General features: G+C 37.1%; 2 protein-coding genes across 2 annotated transcripts; both read right to left on the bottom strand.

Moving 5' to 3' along the window:
• Positions 1–4,539: 4,539 nt before the first annotated feature.
• LOC130915022 (hepcidin-like) lies at positions 4,540–5,340 on the bottom strand. The gene is made up of 3 exons (XM_057834690.1): positions 5,167–5,340; positions 5,009–5,080; positions 4,540–4,930 (listed from the first exon to the last, which is right to left on the bottom strand). Exons 1-3 carry the CDS (start codon positions 5,251–5,253, stop codon positions 4,820–4,822), a joined length of 270 nt encoding a protein of 89 aa, XP_057690673.1. The 5' UTR covers positions 5,254–5,340; the 3' UTR covers positions 4,540–4,819.
• A 10,339-nt stretch (positions 5,341–15,679) lies between these two features.
• Positions 15,680–16,150, bottom strand: LOC130915447 (hepcidin-like). The gene is given in 2 exon segments (XM_057835468.1): positions 15,680–15,926; positions 15,975–16,150. Coding segments are annotated over 2 exon segments (255 nt in total). The 5' UTR covers positions 16,054–16,150; the 3' UTR covers positions 15,680–15,750.
• Between the last annotated feature and the right edge of the window lie 1,460 nt (positions 16,151–17,610).

Below are 17,610 nucleotides of genomic sequence, written 5' to 3'. Positions count from 1 at the left end.
ACAAATTCAAAAATTGAATTTAAACAACATAAAACACAATTTTTTAACTTTTTAAGCTTAAAAATGTAATGTAGTGGTACATTGTATGTACATAATGGCAAGGTTTCAACAAATATTTATCATCTTTTTGTACTTGCGGGAGATGGATTAACCGCTTACCTTTGTTGGAGCACAGACTCTATACACTTGCTACATATACTACCACTGACGAACTGTGATGTTAATGTTGTCTACTTATGTTTTCTACAAGTATACATGTAATGTGTTTTTATATGTTTATATTTTTTTAAATAAATATTTTATATATTTTTTTATTTAATGTTTTGTTTTATAAATCATTCTACGTTTTGCACTTTGCTCTTGGTCTGAGAGGACAGATACAGTATTTCATCCATGTTATATGTCATGTATGTATAGTATGCCTGACAATAAAGCTGACTTCTTCTTCGCACATTGCCACCAGAACCATTCACACTAGGTTTCTGCGAGTGTTTACTCACCCCAAACAAGTCTGGCACAAGCACATACAGTATCCATCAATCAGACTTGCCCGGTCACAGGTCACTGTTCCAATTTGTCCTTCTTTCCACTTGAATTTATGTGACTGTCCTCTCTTAGCTTTCTACAAACTTCATTTCTAACAAATGACCACTTGTACGACAGAGTAATTGCTAGTAAAGCCACCGTATGAAATATTCTCAGTTATTATACAGTAATTTGGCTTTTCAGAAGCAACATCCAGACCTATGACTATCCTCATATTTTTGATTATGTTTTCCTGACCGTGTATGATATTATTTATCTGTACTACTAATGATGATGCAGTAAAGATTGCTTGTGATCCCATCCAATTCACAAGAGGTGGAACATATGAAGACATTTATGCACAGATTCACACATTGTTCGAAAACAAATAATATTAATAAAGTATATCAATTTGGATTTTAATTTGACCTATGTTTCTCAACTGGTGGATTAGGATCCAAAAGACTGTAACACATCAACTTTGGTAGCATATCAAAGAGGCCTGTGCCAAGATTCAATTTTTGGGAGCTGCAGTGTTCACATGTTCATCATTAGTTTCTTATTAGGATACTCTAAAACACAGAAAGGACATGGATGCATATTTACTTGAAAAAAAGTATAAGCTTGATAAAAACCAAACCATACAACAACAACAACAACAAAATTCTCTTTATTGTCATTTCAACCTATTATAGTGAGGTTCGATTTAGTGAAAAAAGGAAGCTTTAGTTATTAGTCAAATATCAATTGAGAATCGATGAATTTTTTGACCAATGGCCAAATTTGCAGAGAAGGAAACAAGCCAGGATTGATTTGATTTCACATCAAGCATCATTGATATTTGATTTTACACTGTTTTTGACATATATTCCAAAGCTACAAATGTGAATGTAGCACGAAGTGCGGGGAAGGATAAGAATTTCTGCCACCAGAATCTTGACTCCTTGCAAGTTTTTCCCCTTCTAATAGGGACAGACAACACTTAGTATAAATGACCATCACATGAACGACAGCTGCTGAAAGTATTTTATTATGCAAATCACAAATTTCTAAAATCTGATAATGAAGAAAATAATGTCAAAACAAAAACATTACATTGCTGGTTCATTACTCAAAAACGCAATCATGAGCAAGACTGCCAACCTGACTGCTGTCTAGAAGGCCATCATTGACACCTTAAAGCAAGAGGCTAAGACACAGAAAGACATTTCTGAGCAAATAGGCTGTTGCCAGGGTGCTGTATCAATGCAGCGCTGGACTGTTGCTCAGTGGTCCAAAGTACTTTTTTCAGATGAAAGCAAATTTTGCATGTCATTCAGAAATCAAGGTGCCAGAGTTTGGAGGAAGACTGTGGAGAAGGAGATGCCAAAATGCCTGAACTCCAGTGTCAAGTACCCACAGTCAGTGATGGTCTGGGGTGCCATGTCAGCTGCTGGTGTTGGTCTACTGTGTTTTATCAAGGGCGGGGTCAATGCAGATAGCTATCAGGAGATTTTGGAGCACTTCATGCTTCCATCTGCTGAAAAGCTTTCTGGGGATGAAGATTTCATTTTTCAACACGACCTGGCACCTGCTCAAAGTTCCAAAACCACTGGTAAATGGTTTACTGACCATGGCATTACTGTGCTCAATTGGCCTGCCAACTGACCTGGCCTGAACCCCATAGAGAATCTGTGGGATATTGTGAAGAGGAAGTTGAGAAACACCAGAACCAACACTGTGGATGAGCTTAAGGCCGCTATAGAAGCATCCTGGGTCTCCATGCCACGCCACATTGAAGCAGTCATTTCTGCAAAAGGATTCCTGACCAATTACTGAGTGCATAGCTGATATATTTAATTGAAGGTTGACTTTTTTTGTTTTAAAAAACACAGACAAGACTGAAAAAGCAGTTTCTGCTCTTGCACTCCTCTTTAAAAGAAACTGCTGTATTTTAAGCCAAAACAACTGTTGTGTTTGATAGAACAATATGTCTACATGCTGCCATAGCAGATTCATGGCACATTAAGCCCCCAACTATTTTTAATTTGTCCCCTTTTACCCAGGAAACCACCGTTTACAGACGTCGCACAACTGCCTTTTTTTTCAACCCATCAATAAAACGAAAGTAATTAAATATATTTATTATTCAAAATGTCTGTCATTTTTAGCTTTGAATCATTAATTGATGTCTAATATTTTGTTAAAAAAAAAAAAACTACTTAAAATTATTCACTCACATATTTTAAAGTTTTAAACAAATGACGACACAATGAAAAAAATGGTGTCTCTAAAAAGGTCATGAATATCTACCCCATAACTATCGCTTAATCGTATTTGTTTTGTTACTGTCGCATTTTCTTTGGTATGTTAGATGATAAATAATCGATCCAAACAAAGAACATTTGAAAAAAAAAAAAAAAAAAAACCTTTGAAAGGATAAATATATGAAAAAGAAAATCTGGACCACTCCTTGATGTTTGCGATTCCTGCATCGCGACCCTTGTTATATTACCATGTTGCACCCATAAAATCCCCAAAAATCCAGCCGTGGCCCTTCACAGCTGTGTCTTGAGACTCAGTGATACATGCTACTTGGAGATGGATCGAAACAAGGTAAGTTCGCGATCATATCTTGTTAAAATCATGGCGGCTGTAATTCTGCTCTCGTGTGCTCTCACCTCCGGACAGGGTTTTGCTGTTTAATTTTTTTTTTTTAAATGCCCTCTTGTTCAAAATTTGTTTTCCCCCAGAAAATTGAGATTTTAAGCTTTCCAATGATGTATCACACCTGCATACCAGACAATTTTGAAAGTTGGCCAAATTGAAGTTCCGCTCTGAGACCCCCAAGTCACCTGAGTGTTTTCCGCCATATATATATATATTATGGAAACGCCTAACATTTATGCATCATAATCCTTGAACATAATTGTTAAAAAATGGCATTAGTTTTTGTTCTTTTTTTGATGTGTTTCTATTAATTTGACCAACCCCCGGGGCAGCTTTCAATCTCATGACACTTTGTGATATGACAATAAAGGCATTCTATTCTATTCTATTCTATTCTATTCTATTCTATTCTATTCTATTCTATTCTATTCTATATAGGGTTAGGTTTTTATTTTATTTCATTGTATTTTTCAAACTCCCTTCCTGTAGTTTTTCCTGTTCTACTGCCTATTTTCAATCCCATTTTTTTAAATTAATATGTGGCTGCCTGAATCCAGTTTGAATGTTCAATATCTAAATTTAATCTCTTTCACAAAAGTATTGTGCTAAACAACAATTACATAATTTGGATACCATGGGCTTGGTGCGGTGCAGTTTAGAACCAGGAGGTGGCCAACAATATGCACTAAAGTGGGTTTGTTTTATTTATTTATTTATTTTGTATGTGGCTTTGAATGCCAATTTACCAAGTCTGCATGACAATCTGTGTTGAAAGGGTTCAGATTTTAATTTTTACTGTAGTTTTTCATTTTTACAGCCTAATTTCAAAATAATAATTTTAAAATCTTAATTTACATTATGATGCGGCTGCCCGGATCCAAATTGAATGTTCAATATTAAAAATGTCAACTCTTGATGAAAGTATTGTTGTAAGCTGCAACATATTGACATGTATACTGCAATATTTACAGGGTGACACAAAAAAATATGTTTTTAACAATGTAATATATTCAAAAATATTTTACTCATAGTACTTCAAACCTTAAAACATACTATTTAAGAAACGATTATGAAATTGTAATTTTTGAAAACTTATGTCCTTTAAATGGGTACCCTGTGTATGACTGCATTCTTGAAATCTGCTGTTGAGATTCCCCGAGACTGCTTGCCTAATTGAAATCAATTTTTACCAAACATTTTAAGTCAGTTGTGTGCCCAATCACTGATGAATGGTTTAAAGCTGCCCTGCCCACTATTCCAAACATTTGGCCTGTACTGTGTGTAAACAGAAATGTAGATTCATTCAATGAAACATATTTGAAATATCAAAAAAGGTCAACAAAAAGAAATCCCAGAGACAAAAAATGTTTTGATGAATCATTTATTGATAAAAACTCAGGTCTTGGAGTCTTTTTGTTGCCATTTGTCCCTACACCCCTACTTCAAGGGTTGCCTACTTGTGTCTGATTGTCCACAGTGTGTGTGATGTTTAACACAAAATATACAGTATATCTGTGTGTGAGTTTTGTTACACCTTCATGGACATGAGTATAAACATCTAAAAAAAAAAATTCTACTGTATACCAAGGTTAATTGTGACAATACATATTGATGACTGCACAGACGTATGTAGAGATTCCTGGAATCACCACTCGCAGCAGAGACCACACCATGTAGGCCCCATTCTACAACAGTTACAGCACAAGCGACAATCTCGCTCATCTCTTTTGTGTCTGTCCCTGACAAAATCGCTCATCTGTTTACAGAAAAAATTTAAAAGAGCATAGTTAAAAATTACCGGTTCCATTTTAGTCTTGCTTGTTGCTCAACTTACCTTTTCTTGTTCTGATTGCATTTGAAAGGCCTCGAAAACATCCCCATCTCTCACTTCTGGCACATTCTGCTTCTGTTCGTGAAATGCATATTTGTTAAGAATGATTTGAGAAAACAGCTTACAAAATTTGTTAACAGCTTACGAAAGTTCAAGCTTACTTGAGTCGATGGCCAGGCAAAGCTGTTCTTTATCAAAATAAAGGCGAGCATATAAATGACTGCAACTGTAAACGTGAAGGTCTTCATGTTACACACTTGTGTTGTTTTAATTGGCAAGTTTCTTAAAATATTCTCTGGCTCAGCTCTGTAGACTGGCTTGAGTAAAGTGTGCAACAAATACTGGCATTTATAGTGGAAGATTTCCTAATCACTGGCAGCGTGTATTTGTTTTTGTTTTTCTTTTAATGGACTTTGCATCTCCACCTGACTGTTTAGAAATAGCAGTGGGGTTTTCCTGTTTTAAAACTTTGAACAGTGAGAATTCTCAATTTAAAGTCAAAATTGTCATCCAACCTTAAAGTCAGAAATCTGACTCAATTCTCAGAACTCTGATTTAAAGTCAGAATGTGCTGAGCTATACTAAGAAAAATACACTAGCTTATAGAATAAACTTTTCAAGAAAATTAACACCAAGTATGCAATGATAGCAAGATTATGGTTCTTGAATGTACCGTAATTTTCGGACTATAAGAAGCACCTGACAATAAGCCGCAACCGACCAAATTGGACACGAAAACGACATTTGTTCATAGATAAGCCGCACTGCACTATAAGCCGCAGCTGTCCTCACTGTATTATGGTATATTTACATGAAAATATACTATCCAGTAACACTTTATTTGACAGCGGCATCATAAGACTGCCATATGACCAAATGAACCACCATAAAGCTTTGAACCAATTGGCTGCAAAGCTTCATGCTCAGAAAGCTTCATTTGGCCACCAGTGCTCGTTTGGGGGAGACAGTCAACGTCTGCTGCCACCTGCTGTCAACACTGTTGTCGTACAGCATGCCTCCTAGCATGCATTGCAGCGCTACAGATGTAAATAACAACAAAAATCCATGTTCTGTGCTTATTATTTCTTCAGTTACTGTTCCAGTTGTTTCACTAATTGCTATTTATGTTATTTGGTAACACTTTATTTGACAATGGTGCCACAAGACTGTCATTAAACAATCATACTTATCACATGACACTGCCAGATGTCATTTTGTGCCATCCGGCAAATGATCTCACTTTTGAATGGGTTTAAATGATCTGAAATGGACATAAATGGAGTTGGTTACATTATTTGCCGGATGACACTTAATGACATCTGTCATAAGCATTCATTAATACCAATGACAGTGTCATGTAATAATTATGATGGTCTAATGGCAGTCTTATGACGACACTATCAAAGTGTTACCTATTAACCTATTAAATTGACAAATAAGCCGCACTGGACTATTCTATTCAATTCAGTTCAATTCAATTCAATTCAATTCAATTCAATTCAATTCAATTCAATTCAATTCAATTCAATTCAATTCAATTCAATTCAATTCAATTCAATTCAATTTTATTTGTATAGCCCCAGATCACAAAAATGTTGTCTCAAAGGGCTTTGCAGAGGCAATATGACACACAATCAGAAACAGCAAACGAAGCAACAAAGATGAATAAATAAATTTAAGTCCTGGGTATCCCCCATCCTTAGACCCTCCATGTCGGCAAGGAAAAACTCCAAAAACTCCAGAGTCTTCGGGAGAAAACGAGAAACCTTGGGGAGTACCACAGTCAGGAGAGATCCACTCCCAGGACGGATAGGCAGTAAGCCCCAGGACCGCTAATGGGAATTAGCAGGCGAAGTTACAGTACGTAAAAAATGCGGTGGAGTAAAGGAACAAGAAGAGGTCCATCTAGCCAGATGAGACGGGGGTAGCAACGAGGACGTCCATCCAGCTTGGGGTCTGGACAGTCAGGAGGCTGCAGCTGAAAAATAGCCCCTCCCCAGAGGGGAGGAGGGAAAGGGGACACCGGGTGACTAGTGATTAAGAGACTAGACAACTAGATACTAACCTTAGAAAATAGAAATAAAGTAAGATAAATGGTAGGTAGAGTGAGAAAAAAGGAGATAGAACTCAGTGACTGTACTTCCCCCAGCTTTATAGCTTCTAGTGCAGCTTAGACTAAACTTTGAGTCTACTCCGACTTCAACTAGCCTGACCATAAGGTTTGTTGAGTAGGAACGTTTTTAATCTAATCTTAAATGTGCAGACTGTCTCGGCTTCTTTAATATTAGCTGGAAGCTGATTTCATAAAACAGGGGCTTGGTGGCTAAAGGCTCTCGCGCCGACAGTACTCTTAGAAACCCTGGGAACTACCAGTAGACCTGCATTCTGAGAGCGGAGTGTTCTGTTGGGGCGGTATGGAACCAGAGCATCGGAGACATACAATGGCCCCAACCCATTAATGGTCTTAAATGTAAGAAGGAGGATTTTAAATTTAATTCTAAACTCGACTGGAAGCCAGTGAAGGGCCTGGAGCACAGGGGTGATGTGCTCTCTTCTATTGGTTCCTGTTAAAAGTCTTGCTGCTGCGTTTTGGACAAGCTGAAGACCTTTTGGACTATAAGCCTCATGATTCAAAATGAGGAAAAAAGTAGCAGCTTATAGTCCGAAAATTACGGTACTTCGTATGTTTAAAATTAATGAGTGTATTTTATTAGGAATTAAGAAAAAAAACACTAGCAGTTGGCTAAAAAAGGTATGTGGGGTTAATTGAGGATAGATACTGTATTTATACTTCTTTTGTGAAGTCTTGAGAAGCAAGTTTTTTTTGCTTCATTGGCAGATGATTTCACTTTTTTTAAGTAAATTATCGACTTTCTATTCTTGCTTGCCCACTTGTGAGTGATTTGGTTCTGCAGTATTTGTGCTCACCCCAAAATATATACCTCATTGTGAGTTTAATTACCCTTCATGGAAATGAGTATAACATATAGATCTAAATCTAAAAAAAAAATACAACTTACAGTGCCTTGCAAAAGTATTCGCCCCCCTTGAATCTTGCAACCTTTCGCCACATTTCAGGCTTCAAACATAAAGATATGAAATTTAATTTTTTTGTCAAGAATCAACAACAAGTGGGACACAATCGTGAAGTGGAACAACATTTATTGGATAATTTAACCTTTTTTAACAAATAAAAAACTGAAAAGTGGGGTGTGCAATATTATTCGGCCCCTTTACTTTCAGTGCAGCAAACTCACTCCAGAAGTTCAGTGAGGATCTCTGAATGATCCAATGTTGTCCTAAATGACCGATGATGATAAATAGAATCCTACTGTGTGTAATCAAGTCTCCGTATAAATGCACCTGTCTGTGATAGTCTCAGGGTTCTGTTTAAAGTGCAGAGAGCATTATGAAAACCAAGGAACACACCAGGCAGGTCCAAGATACTGTTGTGGAGAAGTTTAAAGCTGGATTTGGATACAAACAATTTTCCCAAGCTTTAAACATCTCAAGGATCACTGTGCAAGCCATCATATTGAAATGGAAGGAGCATCAGACCACTGCAAATCTACCAAGACCTGGCCGTCCTTCCAAACTTTCTTCTCAAACAAGGAGAAAACTGATCAAAGATGCAGCCAAGAGGCCCATGATCACTCTGGATGAACTGCAGAGATCTACAGCTGAGGTGGGAGAGTCTGTCCATAGGACAACAATCAGTCGTACACTGCACAAATCTGGCCTTTATGGAAGAGTGGCAAGAAGAAAGCCATTTCTCAAAGATATCCATAAAAAGTCTCGTTTAAAGTTTGCCACAAGCCACCTGGGAGACACACCAAACATGTGGAAGAAGGTGCTCTGGTCAGATGAAACCAAAATTGAACTTTTTGGCCACAATGCAAAACCATATGTTTGGCGTAAAAGCAACACAGCTCATCACCCTGAACACACCATCCCCACTGTCAAACATGGTGGTGGCAGCATCATGGTTTGGGCCTGCTTTTCTTCAGCAGGGACAGGGAAGATGGTTAAAATTGACGGGGAGATGGATGCAGCCAAATACAGGAACATTCTGGAAGAAAACCTGTTGGTATCTGCACAAGACCTGAGACTGGGACGGAGATTTATCTTCCAACAGGACAATGATCCAAAACATAAAGCCAAATCTACAATGGAATGGTTCAAAAATAAATGTAACCAGGTGTTAGAATGGCCAAGTCAAAGTCCAGACCTGAATCCAATCGAGAATCTGTGGAAAGAGCTGAAGACTGCTGTTCACAAACACTCTCCATCCAACCTCACTGATCTCGAGCTGTTTTGCAAGGAAGAATGGGCAAGAATGTCAGTCTCTCGATGTGCAAAACTGATAGAAACATACCCGAAGCGACTTGCAGCTGTAATTGGAGCTAAAGGTGGCGCTACAAAGTATTAACGCAAGGGGGCCGAATAATATTGCATGCCCCACTTTTCAGTTTTTTATTTGTTACAAAAGTTTAAATTATCCAATAAATGTTGTTCCACTTCACGATTGTGTCCCACTTGTTGTTGATTCTTGACAAAAAATTAAAATTTTATATCTCTATGTTTGAAGCTTTAAATGTGGCGAAAGGTTGCAAGGTTCAAGGGGGCCGAATACTTTTGCAAGGCACTGTAAATAAATAAAAACACTTTCTACTGTGCATCAAATTTTATTGTGAAAAACTGAAAACATGGACTGATGAGTGTACAGAAGTAAAGTTTCAGGGGGGCAGAAGGTGCAACAGGGACCACACTCTCCAGGCTGAAAAGCACAACAGTCACAGCACCAGCGACAATCTTTCGCCTCCCTTCTCTGTCTGTTTTTGGCAAAATGGTCCACCTGTATATTGTATACCTGTATACAAACAGCTGAAGAAAAAAAAAGTTTATTAAGTTCATGCACTTACTTGACTTGATGGCCATTCATAACTGTCCAGTATCAAAATAAAGGCGAGCAATAACGCTGCAACTCAGAATTTGAAGGTCTTCTTCTTTCAGGCTTCTGTTGTTTAAGTTGCTAAATGACGCTTAATGATGCAAACTGTTCTATGGCTTAGCTCTGTAGAAAAGCTCTTTTGTAAAGTGGGCTACCAATTCAGGTATTTATAGTTAAATACTTCCAAATCAAAGGCAATCTGTAGCTTTTATTATTTTTTTTATTGGACTTTGTATCTTTACCTACATGTATGGAAACAACAATGGGATTTTCCAAAATACAGAGGTTAATTACCGTGAAAAGAGATTGATATTATTTAATAAATGAAGTTTGTCCACTGTGGTCGTCTTATGTGTCATTGAAGATTCCATATGTATCTAGTGAACACCCGCCAAAAAGGCTCAGACAAGGGTTAATGATTCTTGGCCTCTTTGACAAATGACATTTTATGTTTATGGGAATGCATCTTTAGAAAAAAAAAATCATCTACCATGAAAACTGTAAAAAATTTCAGACTAAAATGATCGTGCAGACAACATGTCAGCAAAGAGAACACTATCACGCTCACACCCTCCCCCCAACACATACACACACACACACACACATTTTGATATCGATTGAGAGATTCTGGATTTTCCAGCCATATTTGTTATTGCCTCTTTCTGTCCTTGTGTTGTTTACTTGTAATTTCAGTATTTGAGCCAAATTAATCATGAGAGGTATCAACCAGTCTTGCCCGGTGCTGGTGACTTACCCCACCTGTCATGGTTTGCACTTCAATTTATGTATCCCTCATCGTTCCTACGCCCTTGTCTACCAGATCTTTGACGACACCAAAGCCACTACACTGTGTAAAATATTTCCGGCACTCACCTGACAAGCCAAATTGATCCAATTATTCTATTTATTCTTAATTTTGTTTCAAAATAAATCAAAAGCTAAAGGAAGTACATTCAAGCAATTACTTCATAAGTATATCAAAAGATGTGAGGGTGTGAGCTGTCCCCAAGGACGGCTCACATCCTGGTTTCCAGCTGTTTGAACTGTTCCCCTCTGGAGACGCTAAAGGTTTTTAAAAGCAAGAACAAACAGACTGGGGAGCCATCTACACCCTGAACTGCCATATGTAATACCACATCACCTAAAGTCCAATATTCACATACATGCAATATTCTATGTGCAATACTACTTACGAGCAATATTAACTTACAATATTGAATGCCTGCACTGTCAACTGCTGCTACTTCACTGCTATTCACACATATTCTATGTGCAATACTATTTACATGCAATATTAACGTGCAATATTCCAATGCCTATTCTATTCTATTCTAGTCTAGTCTAGTCTAGTCTAGTGTAGCCTATTCTAGTCTAGTCCAGTCTAGTGTAGCCTATTCTAGTCTAGTCTAGTCTAGTCTAGTCTCTTGTATTGTATTGTATTCTATTCTATTCTATTCTATTCTATTCTATTCTATTCTATTCTATTCTATTCTAAAATAAATTGTTTCTCTGTATGCAGTGAGTTTCTGCGCCAAATTTGTTGGTTGTTGCTGGTTTGGCAAAATTGCTGGTTTCTATGGACAAGTGAACAGTTGTTATCAAATTTAAGTGGCATTTTCCAATTGTGTTTACTCCAGGATTTGGAAATCTAAGATGCACGGACCAAGTCTAAATTTCTTTGAGGTAAAAACAAATAACATAGCAAAATTGGACAGGTGGGACTTGTTTTGTGCCCACCCACGGACCCGCTCTGCCCACTCAAAGAAAACTGGATGTAGTACAAACGGCAGTCTTGGCACCGCATATGGTATCTCATTCATATAGTACTGATGTGTTCTAAGTTTTAACCTTTGCGTTGTTACTTTCTCTTTCACCTAAAAAAAAAAAAAAAAAAATGAAATGAAATGTTGTTTTATTCCTGGTGTCAATCGGAAACCATCAGTCAGAACGAACCAAATTCACGTGTGGAGTCCCTCAAGGGTCAATTCTTGGACCACTCTTATTTAACATCTATATGCTTTCCTTAGCTCAGATAATGGAACAGTATGACATCTCCTATCACGCCTATGCAGATGACACACAACTGTACATTTCTGTGTCCCCACATGATTATAGTCCCTTAGTCTCCCTGAGTAAATGCATTCATCAAATCAATGAATGGATGTGCCAGAATTTTCTCCAGTTAAATGTGGAGAAGACAGAGGTGATCATTTTTGGGCCAAAAAAGGAAAGGTCAAAGGTAAGCAGGCAACTTAGCTCAATATCACTTACAGCTACAAATCAAGTCAGAAACCTTGGCGTAATTATTGACTCAGACCTAAAATTTGATAGCCATCTAAAGTCTGTCACTAAATCCGCTTATTACCACCTAAAAAATAAAACCAGAATTAAGGGGCTTCTGACTCAACAAGACATGGAAAAACTTATGCATGCATTCATTTTCAGCAGATTGGACTATTGCAACGGTATATTTACGGGTCTTGATAAAAAATCAGTCAGGAAGCTGCAGCTAGTACAGAATGATGCAGCCAGAGTCCTCACAAATACAAGGAAGCTGGACCACATTACACCGGTTTTGAAATCGCTACACTGGCTTCCAGTGAGTCAAAGGATAGACTATAAAATACTACTGCTCGTCTACAAAACACTTAATGACCTTGGACCAAAATACATGCTTGATTTGTTAGATTCCTATGAGACATCTAGACCCTTAAGGTCGTCTGGAACCGGTCTGCTAGACCAGGGGTCCCCAACCTATTCCACAAAGGCCCACTGTGGGTGCAGGATTTCATTCCTACCATACAAGGTGACAACACTTTTTCCCCAATCTGGTGTTTTACAAGTGCAATCAGTTGATTGCAGTCAGGTGTGGCTTGTTTTAGCAGAAGCCTCATTGGTTCAACTGTCTCTGCTGGATCGGCTGGAACAAAAACTAGGACCCACAGTGGGCCTTGAGGACTGGGTTGGAGACCCCTGTGCTAGACCCCTAAGGTCGTCTGGAACCGGTCTTCTGCATGTTCCAAGAACAAGAACCAAGCAGGGTGAGGCAGCATTTAGTTATTATGCTCCTCACCTCTGGAACAAGTTACCTGAACGTCTGAAGTATGCTCAAACTGTTAGCGCTTTTAAATCAGGGCTAAAAACGCTTTTGTTTAGCACTGCATATCCATAGCTGTCTATATATTTCAATCTACTTTCTTTCTATTCCTCTTTTTTTTATCTCCATTGCTGATTTCAATTATTATTAGTAGTAGTAGTTTTTGTTTTATTTTTATTTATTTATTTTTGTTCTATTTGTTATTAAATGCTATTTTTATGTATAATTTTATTTCCAATTTTGATTGTCTTAGTTTTTACGTTGTATTGATTTAAATGTGATTTTTATGATCTTCATGTGATGTAAAGCACTTTGAATTGCCTTGTGTTGAATTGTGCTATATGAATAAATTTGCCTTGCCTTGCCTTGCCTAGGGGGCGCTACACACATTCACGTATATTTTGATTTTTTTTTTCACATTTCATCAAAGTTTTCACCAGTGTTCACCTGGTTGTTGAGTTTGGTGAGTTTAGAAGCATTTTGAGTGGGTCAAAGTAGGGCTGAATGCATCGGCGGATCAAAGAATGACTCCTAGGGGGCGCTTGGCGCTACATAGCGTGTAATGGGAATTTGTCTTTACACGGTATTCAGGATTGCACCTGTCTTGACCTGCCTGCCGATTTTGGTGCATTTTGAAGCATTCTAACAGGGTCAAATTGAGCTCAAAGGGGCTGCAGAACAAAGAATAACTATAATAATAATATTAATAATAAAACCAAGGAACCACAATAGGTTACCTAAAAAAAACATTGTCACCTGCATGCATGTCCATACTGTTCAGTTATGGATGTGTTCTAAGTCAAAATCAAATCAAATTTTATTTGTTTAGACCAAATCACAACAAAAGTTATCTCATGGAGAAAACAAAACATGTTTTAAAGTGCAGTAGCCCTACGCTGGATTTCGAGCTACTTAAGCATTGTAGCTTACCCCCCAGGTAAGACTAATGCCCACCCACACCTGGCATCCTGGTAACACCACTGGTGTGAATGTGTATGTAGACAGATAAGATAAATTAGATAGATTAGACTGGTAGATTGATTTGATGGAACAAACCGAAAATATATTTCTAAAAAAAAGGTAAACAATTAAAAAGGAAAAAAAATCCTAGATGACAAAAAAAAGAAACATTGATGAAACATTCATTGAAAAGGACTCGAAACTTGGGGTCTGATATTTGTTCACATCTGTCCCAACACCCCTACCTAAAGTACTGCTCCTGCTACTTTTAAGTACTCATAATTTCGTCCTGCATGCCTACTTGGGTGTGACCTTCCGCAGTGTGTGTGTTTAACACAAAATATACAGAATATCTGTGTGTGAGTTCTGTTACCCCTTCATGGACATGAGTATAAACATCTAAATAAAAAAAAAAGACTTACTATTAATTTAGATTCCTGGATTCACCACTTGCAGCAGATCCACACGCAGGCCATTCCCTACAACAGTTACAGAACCAGCGACAAAATCGCTCACCTGTTTTTGTGAGTGAATAAGAATGTGAAGTGAGAGTTCTCAATTTAGAGTCGGAATTCTCATCTGACTTTAAAGTCAGAAATCTGACTTTTTTCTCAGAATTCTGACATTAAAGTTAGAATGTACTGAGCTGTATGAAGAAAAATACACTAGCTTATAGTGCAACTAACTTAATAAAAAATGAATGCCAAGTGCATGTCATTATCTCAAGATTATGTTTCTAACATGGACTTAATATGCTTGAAAATATTGACTAAGTAGATCACACGTATTTTATTAGAAAATCAGATAAAATCGCTTGCAGTTAGTTAAAAACACTAATTCGAAGGTATCTGGGGGTTAATCGAGGATAGATATTTATACTTCTTTTGTGAATTCTTGAAAAGCCATTTTTTTGTTCCATTGGAAGAACACTGACTGTGCGGGATTTGGTTCTGCAGTATTTGTGGTGTTCAACTCAAAATACATCATATTTATATCACAGTGTGAGTTCACTTGCTTCTTCATGGAGATGTGTATAATCAATCTTAAATATATTTTTAATTTTTTTTTAAAAAAAACATAATAATGAAAAAACATCACTTTCAACTGTGTATCAAGTTTTATTGTGACAACAAAGATTGATAACGTAAAAATAAAAGTAATAGTAGTTTCCTGGAGTCACCAGTCAGACTGTGCTCAGCTATCTCAAGAAAAGTACACTAGCTTACAGATTAAACCTAGCTGGTTTCAAGAAAATGTATACCAAGTGTATGCAATTATATAAGGAATATTGTTCTAGCATGTACTTCATATGTTTACAATTAATGAATAAGCATGTGTTTGATTAGAAATTAAGAAAAAAACACTTGCAGTTAGTTAAAATACAAGTATTTTAAGCTATGTGGGGGTTAATTGAGCATAGATATTTATAGGCTACTTCTTTTGTGACGTCATGAGAAGCCTTTTTTTTTTTGTTACATTGGCAGAGGATTTCACAATTTTTAGGCAGAGTACCGACTCTATTCTTGCTTGCCTAAATGTGAGTGATTTGATTCTGCAGTATTTGTGTTCAACTCAAAATATACCGTATATCACAGTGTGAGTTCAATTACCTTTCATGGAGATGAGTATAGCTGCATACATAAAATAAATAAAGAAATAAAAACACTTTCTACTGTGTATCAAATTTTATTGAGGCAACACAGATTGATGAGGATACGGAAGTAGAGTTTCCTGGAGTCACCAGTCGCAGCAGAGACCACACTGTCCAGGCTGAAAAGCACAACAGTCACAGCACCAGCGACAATCTTTCGCCTCCCTTCTGTGTCTGTTTTCAGCAAAATGGTCCACCTGTTCTTCATATCTCTCATCCGGCTCCTACAGTATTCGTGAAATGAAGATCTCTTAAGAATATTCTGACAAAACAGCTAAAATTGTTTATTAAGCTCATGCACATACTTGACTCGATGGCCAGGCATAACTGTCCTTTATCAAAACAAAGGCGAGCAAAACCACTGCAACAGTGAATTTGAAGGTCTTCATCTTCCAGGCTTCTGTTGTTTTAGTTGCTTAATTACTCAAAATATTCTCTGGCTCAGCTCTGTAGACAAGCTCCTGTTTAATGCTGCTACAAATTCAGGCATTTATAGTTAAATACTTCCTAATCACTGGCAATCTGTATCATTTTTTTATGGACTTTGTATCTTTACTTAACGTGTTTGGAAACAGCTGTGGGATTTTCCAAGTTTGTTAACCTTTTGATTTCAAGCATGAACTTTGTAAATGTAGCCCACTTATATATTGTTGTCTGGTCATCCTACACTGCAAAAAGGCACCTCCCTAAAACGAGTTAAATTCCCTTGTTTTCGGTGTAAATCTACTAGAAATAAGTAATATTATCTGCCGGTGCTTCAAGTGAATTTTTCTCACTTAGATTTCTTGAAATAAGAACAATAGCTAGCTGAAAATAAGCTTAACAGACTTATTTTAGGCAAAAATTTGTATATCTAATCTTAACAAAAAAGCTTGTTTACCAGAAATGTTCTTAATTCAAGAATATTTTTCAAAATATTTTTTGAAAGCTTTTTTCCTGATTTAGGTGAAAAATGGCCAACTATTTCATGATGTATAAGCTTAATAAGAAGAAATAAATTATTCCACTTATTTCAAGTAAATAATACTGACTCATTATTCTGTTAACTAGTCTTTAACACTCAAAAGAAGATGGAGAAATGTTTTTGATTAAGACAGTGTAGCGGTGGAATCATCCATCTGTTGGCCTTCCCAAGGTTTCCTATTTTCCCCCTGTTGGAGTTTTTCCTTACTCTTTTGGGGGATAGGATCACTGGAAGTCATAATTGTCTGTCAACTGTGGGCCTGAAAAGACCTTTGAGACATTTGTTGTCATTAAGGGCTAGAAAATAAATATGATTTGACATGGCTGAACAAGTCCATGGCACCATGCATTTTATCTGTTCGCTGTAGCAAAATTTTGTCAAGTCCACTGTTTCTTGGGGAAAAACAAGACATTTTCTTGACTGTAGGTTCGTATTAGTATACATTAACAAGCTAACTGAATGCCCACAAAATAAGGCCTCTTAAGTAGGCGATGGTGCTTATATCAATTAATTTATAATTCTTATCATTCGTCTGTAATCCTCAACACTGCTCACGAAGGGTCAACAAGATGCCCAAGTACTTCCCAGCTGACTATGGGCATGAGCAAGGGTACACCCTGAACTGATCCCATGGCAATCCCAGGGCACACATGGACAAGCAACCTTTCAAACTCTTTCAAACAATTTTATCTATAAAAAAATGGAACAGTGGTACCTCTACAGACAAATTTAATTCGTTTTATGACTTGGTTCGTAAGTCAAAATAGTTGTACAGCAAGCAAGATTTTCCCATAAGAATACATTTTAACTCAATTACTTTGTACTAAAGCACAAAAACCGATGCTAAATCCTTCATAAATACTGCAGCATACCTGTCAAACCGAGGCCGTTGGCAATCTTACAAATAGTGACGTAAGCCCTTACAAATTGGTGACTAATCTTACAATGTTTTTTATATAAAAAAAAAAAAAAAAAAAACTCA

Source organism: Corythoichthys intestinalis, chromosome 4, assembly GCF_030265065.1.
Source record: "Corythoichthys intestinalis isolate RoL2023-P3 chromosome 4, ASM3026506v1, whole genome shotgun sequence".
Lineage (NCBI taxonomy): Eukaryota > Metazoa > Chordata > Actinopteri > Syngnathiformes > Syngnathidae > Corythoichthys > Corythoichthys intestinalis.
The sequence above is the reverse complement of the archived record's forward strand: the minus strand, read 5'-3'. Positions and strand labels throughout refer to the sequence as shown.